The sequence below is a fragment of the Oncorhynchus mykiss genome, chromosome 28 (assembly GCF_013265735.2).
Source record: "Oncorhynchus mykiss isolate Arlee chromosome 28, USDA_OmykA_1.1, whole genome shotgun sequence".
In the NCBI taxonomy this organism is placed as follows: Eukaryota; Metazoa; Chordata; class Actinopteri; order Salmoniformes; family Salmonidae; genus Oncorhynchus; species Oncorhynchus mykiss.
This window is the reverse complement of record NC_048592.1, coordinates 19,391,017-19,397,580: the sequence shown is the minus strand read 5'-3', so window position 1 is coordinate 19,397,580 and position 6,564 is coordinate 19,391,017. Positions and strand designations below refer to the sequence as shown.

Genomic DNA, 6,564 nt, shown 5'->3' with positions numbered 1-6,564 from the left:
CCCTGTCTTTCAAAAATAATTTGTAAAAATCCATATAACTTCACAGATCTTTGTTGTAAAGGGTTTAAACTGTTAAACTGTTTCATATGCTTGTTCAATGAACCATAAACAACTAATGAACATACACCTGTGGAACGGTCGTTAAGACACTAACAGCTTACAAACGGTAAAACTTTGCGTGAACACACCTTAGGCATGCTGCAAGGAGTCATGAGGACTGCAGATGTGGCCAGGGCAGTAAATTGCAATGTCCGCACTGTGAGACACCTAAGACTGCGCTACAGGGAGACAGGACAGACAGCTGATCGTCTTCGCAGTGGCAGACCACGTGTAACAACAACTGCACAGGATCGGTAAATCCGAACATCACACCTGCGGGACAGGTACAGGATGGCAAAAACAACTGTCCGAGTTACACCAGGAAAGCACAATCCCTCCATCAGTGCTCAGACTGTCTTCAATAGGCTGAGAGAGGCTGGACTGAGGGCTTGTAGGCCTGTTGTAGTAAGGTAGGTCCTCACCAGACATCACCGGCAACAACGTCGCCTATGGGCACAAACCCACCGTCGCTGGACCAGACAGGATATGTAAAAAGTGCTCTTCACTGATGAGTTGCGGTTTTCTTCTCACCAGGGGTGATGGAATTGGAGGGTCCGCCATGGTCTGGGGCAGTGTGTCACAGCATCATCGAACTGAGTTTGTTTGTCATTGCAGGCAATCTCAACACTGTGCATTACAGGGAAGACATCCTCCCTCATGTGGTACCATTCCTGCAGGCTCATCCTGACATGACCCTCCAACATAATGCCACCAGCCATACTGCTCGTTCTGTTCGTGATGTCCTGCAAGACAGGAATGACAGTGTTCTGCCATGGCCAGTGAAGAGTCCGGATCTCAATCCCATTGAGCACATCTTGCACCTGTTGGATTAGAGGGTGAGGGCTAGGGCCATTCCCCCCATAAATGTCCGGGAACTTTGCAGGTGCCTTGGTGGAAGAGTGGGGTAACTTCTCACAGCAAGAACTGGCAAATCTGGTGCAGTCCATGAGGAGGAGATGCACTGCAGTACTTAATGCAGCTGGTGGCCACACCAGATATTGACTGTTACTTTTTATTTTGACCCCCCCCCCCCCCCCCCTTTGTTGAGTGACACATTATTCAATTTGTTAGTCACATGTCTGTGGAACTTGTTCAGTTTACGTCTCAGTTGTTGAATCTTGTTATGTTCATACAATTATTTACACATGTTAAGTTTGCTGAAAATAAACGCAGTTGACAGTGAGAGGACGTTTCTTTTTTGCTGAGTTTAGGTGTAGGGTTAGTTGGTGGTGCTTTTTTCCCTTTTCCACCGTCCTTTTTTATTTTTGTATTACAAAATGTAACGTGATCGAGCACACACTACCGGACAATAAGTGGCGGCATGCACAAACAAACGTGCGAACGCCATTATACCAAAGAATAATAACTTTTTGGACTTAGTCAGCCCTTAAACCGCATCAAAGACAGTACAGTATGAAGATATGCTAATTAAGTTATAATGTCCTCGAAGCTCGTGTTTGGAGGACTTCGTCTCGGGCCGCCAAACCGTGCCAATATATCCTCCAAACATTGGCTTCGGGGGTATTATCACTTTTATCATTATCACATCACTTTTATACAACGGGTTACCAACATATTCAAATAATGAACACCCCCTCGTGCTTTAATGCTTACATATACACCGGCTGGAACGCACTTTTAACCAATCAGCATTGTTGTATAAAACTGCTTATCCAATTGAAATCCCCAATCACACTTGTAGGCGATGTCATGGCGACGTTGGCTAGCTAAACTCATGTACAGAAACACGTTATCGATGAAAATGTAAACTCCGTCATTTTGTCACTTTCACGAGGTTGGAGTAATAACATGTTCAACTACTTACGTCTCAAATCTAGGGATTCTTCATGGAGGCACATTCAGTCATAGTTTTGTTTATTATATTATTATACATTTATTATTATTTGTATTTTTTAAATGTATATTATAACAGTTTACTGTGATTATGGATATTTTTTATGTATCATTATTATTTTATTATTACTACTGTACCTACATTCTTAAAAACTAAAACGGAAAAAGTTTATTTTTTTTTAAAGCAAAAGCCATAAGAGGGAAAAGCAGGATGGGATGGGTGATTGAGGGATGGGTAGAGAGAACAGTAGAGGGCTCTGAAAATTAATGCTGAAATAACCACTTCCTTTTGTGACTGGAGTCTAATCCTGTGGCACTCATCAGAGGGCATGATAGGTCACCAAAATGATTCTGAATCGTGCCAGGCCTTGCAGTCCCAAGATAGAAGGGGGGGGGGGTATCTTTGGCAAGAAAACGGCGAATTTTGGCATAGATTTAGTTATAGCACCTAAAACAAATAGCCAAATCGAAAACAGAAAACAGATATTATCAGTGCCTCCCCCGCGATCAAACCGACATAATAATAAAATGAAACGCAGCCTAACGTGATAAGAAATCCCAACTAGCAAGCAAGTCGCAGCAATGAAGAATTGAGTGCGTGCGCGTTCACGCGAAGGGGGTTCTGGCAGGGGGAGCATTTAGGCACAACATTGGCAGTGGGAGAAGATGAACAATTTGGATTTTGGCCAACGTTCTGCACATTTTCTCATTAATGACAAATTTGATCTCAATACAATTTCCTGTTCCCAAAACTACAATCTGTTTCGAATAGAGTGGACACAGTTTTGTAGACTACCCTTTGTCGCATAGGCGAATTGAGAAATTTGCATATATTTTCTCGAACGCGCCAATAGGATCTCGCGAGCTTGTATTTGGCTCTGCACACCTCTTTGCTTGTTCTGCCCACTATGACTCATTTGATCCCATTGGAAAGGACAGACAGGCTGTGGTTTATTTTAGTTATACAATTGTTTTCCTCAATCCCCGGACTGGTCTGCTTCGCAAGCGTTCCCGGTAGTCTCGCGATGTTGCATCTCCGGGTTTAGAAACTCTGACCCCATCGAATTAAGTATCTATTTTCCCACAATGCAAGCGTCATGTAAACAAAGGACAACGACAGGAAGGGAGACTGAAAAGTTCTAGCTAGTTGAGTACCTAGTTACAAATGTGCAACTTGCTACAGCATTTCTGCAATGGATATACCAACAATATACATATATTTAAGTATATAACTAACCAGTTTGACATAGTTTGTATTGTTTTTCGGTTGTCTCGTGTGGGGTCTCTACTTCCAGTTAGCTTGCTACGGTAACGTTAGTTAACTTGCGTGCCTAGCAGCTAACAGTAGCTATAGTACTTTGTCTCAAAATGCATCGGTCTTGGCAGTTTCATATGGAAACAGTTTTTAAAAGAGGGTGACGGGTAATATCAAAAGTGAATCGAAGTAAAGAAGGTAACTAGCTAACTTAGTTTCTTGGGTGGACCACCAGCTGGCTAGCAAGCTAACGTTAGCCTCAAATGACTTTTATCACAGATCAAAGGGGGAGTTATCGGTGTCTTTGCTTTTACTAGCAGCAGGCTGTATCTATCAGGCTTCTTCACCAATCAACAGCAGTTGAAAAACATACTGTAGAAAGGTAGTCATGATTGATAAAACTGCAGTATTCAATTCGACGGTATTGCAAATTCTGCAAGGCTATGGTTGTAGTCTTTATATTTCCTCGATGTGGAATAAATGAATGGAAAAATATGTTTGATCTTTTTCAGGGATGACAGCTTTTGGAGGACAACCTTTGTGGCCATCATACATCCATGAGCCTCCCCACGTCTGAGGGACTTCCACAATGAAGAAAATCTGTCTGAAAACGATACGAAAGTCATTCAACCTAAAAAGCAGAGAGGAGGGAAAGGATATTGTACCACAGCCAAATTCAGCTACCGACATCTCAACAGATTCAGTGTTTGGAAAATGTTACAGCAAAGAACTTGTTCGCAACGACTTCAATCATGAGGAGGAGAAAGGCCCTAAGAACCGCTCCAAGGGTGAGAGTCTTATGGGATCACTGAAAAGAAGGCTTTCGGCAAAGCAGAAAAATAAAATAAAGGAAAGTTCCACATCGGTGACCAGTGAAGATGACACATTCTCGTGCTCCTCAGCACCCATATTCTTTAATGATGTCAAATCACAACACCATCTAAGATCTAATAGTCACCATTATAGCCCCACGCCATGGGCCCTCAGGGCAGCAAATTCTGAGGAAACATGCATTAGGATGGATGGGAAAGTGAAAGCTATGATACATTCATCAGACCCAAGCCCATCTCTGAATGGCATTCTGAAAGAATTCCCAGACCCCCAGAGGGAAACGCTTTTTCAGGATTCAACCGAGAACACTAAGCCTCAGAATGGTGATTTGCATCTAGGTATTGATCATGAAAATGTACCTGCCATCATTGGACTAGCATCTCAGGACTATATACACTATGCAATGCCTATAGATGATGAACTTGACCCTGCAGAAGGTTTGGATAGTTCCTCTCCAATGCATGAGGTGCCTCAGCCTGAGCAATTCCCTCCTTTTGCAGATGAAGAGCCCATTGACCAGGAGAAGCTGATATCACCAGATATATTCATGGACCCATCGGTGAATCGACTGCTCTCTGATGCTGAATGTGCCTTGATTCAGGACTCTAGAATAGAGCCTCCTCTCTCCCCCTTGCTCTCTCTACCACCTGGTAGTCACATCCGAAGGAGTTTTCTAGTATATGGTGGTTCTTCTCACTCACATGGTGCAGAGAGAGTTTTGCATCATCTCAACTTTGACCCCAATTCAGCCCCTGGCGTTGGCAGGGTTTATGATGCTGTTCAGCACAGCGGGCCCATGATTGTAACCAGCCTTACAGTAGAGCTAAAGAAACTGGCCAAGCAGGGTTGGTACTGGGGTCCTATAACGCGTTGGGAAGCTGAGGAAAAACTTGCCAGCCTGCCAGATGGGTCATTCTTGGTGCGAGACAGCTCAGACGATCGCTATCTTTTGAGCTTGAGCTTTCGTTCACAGGGTAAGACCCTCCACACCAGGATTGAACACTCCAATGGTAGTTTCAGTTTCTACGAACAGCCAGATGTGGAGGGTCACATATCAATAGTGGAACTCATAGAATGTTCAATCATAGATTCTGAGAGTGGAGCCTTCTGCTATTCACGATCTCGCACACCAGGGACTGCAATGTATCCTGTCCGACTTACAAACCCTATCTCAAGGTTTATGCAGGTGCGCTCCATGCAGTACCTCTGTCGGTTTGTCATCCGTCAGTACACACGGATCGACCTTATCCAGAAGTTGCCTTTGCCAAACAAGATGAAAGATTACTTGCAGGAAAAGCACTACTGAAGGGCTTAAATTAAACTCAGTTGGACTTTCTTGCACATTTTTGATCAGTGATATATTGACTTAGTCCTCATTTTTACATTTTTTTTTTACCCTTTTTCTTGGCTGTTACAAATACTTTTTGTGAATTTGATTTCAATACATGTAACACAGTACAATGTCTCCCTATCTAGTGATCTGTTCAACAGCCAATGCCAACAACTGATATATATATATAGAGCATACAGTTATACTCCCAACCTCAAAGCAAAGGATTGAAATTGAACCGTAATCAAATCTATATTTAAGAAATTAGCATTGGATTATTTCTTTTAATTGTGTTTTGATGAGCCAAGTGTTTTGTTATATAAAGCACAAATGGTTCTAATCGTTACTACACTCCACATTTCTGCATTGTCCTATGTGGTTTGTTGTCTTACATTAAACCAGTTTGTTAGTACTGTAGCTACTAGCTAGTATGAGTTTGATACCTGAAAGTTCTCTCTGCTCAGTCTTTAGTAAAGTTGTTTTTCTTTTGCTTCAGTGATGGTTTCTCATTGCATGTTAATTATATTGCGTATATGGAGAATGAAAATTTAAGTACAACACATCTGATGCTGTAATTTGGGAGAACTAATCGTCATCGACTGTATAGGCATAAATCGAGATAATGGCTTGTTTGTGCAGCCTAAACTTGACTGTTTGCCTGTCACTGTAAGTATAAGGATAAAATGCCTCACCTTGTTACTTTTCAGGTCATGAAATGCTACCTACTTGTTTTGGTATGTCTCACCCCTCCCTCCCTCTTGAAAGGCTGTACTTCAATTTATTGCACATCTTCAATGCAGTTAAAGGAGGGGTGTTTATGATTGTTAATAAACTGCATTCACATATAATTTTTACCTTTATTTAACTAGGCAAATCAGTTAAAAATAAATCCTTATTTTTAATGACAGCCTAGGAACAGTGGGTTAACTGCCTGTTCAGGGGCAGAATGACAGATTTGTACCTTGTCAGCTCGGGGATTTGAACTTGTAACCTTTTAGTTACTAGTCCAACGCTCTAACCACTGGGCTACCGCCGCCCCATAACATAGTCTGTCTGTTCTTAATCATCATTATACAGAATGTTTTCATTTGGAAATGTTACTCTATGAACTTAATATTACGCAATAGATATTTAAAATGGTACAAAACCAGTCTCTCTGTACTTCTCAGTCTTCAGAGATCAGGGGCGTATTTAT

General features: G+C 42.0%; 1 protein-coding gene across 4 annotated transcripts; it reads left to right on the top strand.

Moving 5' to 3' along the window:
• Positions 1–2,858: 2,858 nt before the first annotated feature.
• On the top strand, positions 2,859–6,217 carry socs6 (suppressor of cytokine signaling 6). Of its 4 annotated transcripts, XM_036965883.1 has the most exons (3): positions 2,860–3,406; positions 3,488–3,590; positions 3,721–6,217. In XM_036965883.1, exon 3 carries the CDS (start codon positions 3,798–3,800, stop codon positions 5,343–5,345), a length of 1,548 nt encoding a protein of 515 aa, XP_036821778.1. In that variant the 5' UTR covers positions 2,860–3,406; positions 3,488–3,590; positions 3,721–3,797; the 3' UTR covers positions 5,346–6,217.
• Positions 6,218–6,564: the final 347 nt, after the last annotated feature.

What these genes read in the sequence shown, in the direction of transcription:
- socs6 (XM_021588589.2), top strand. Translation starts at nt 3,798, where the DNA reads ATGAAGAAAATCTGTCTGAAAACGATACGAAAGTCATTCAACCTAAAA.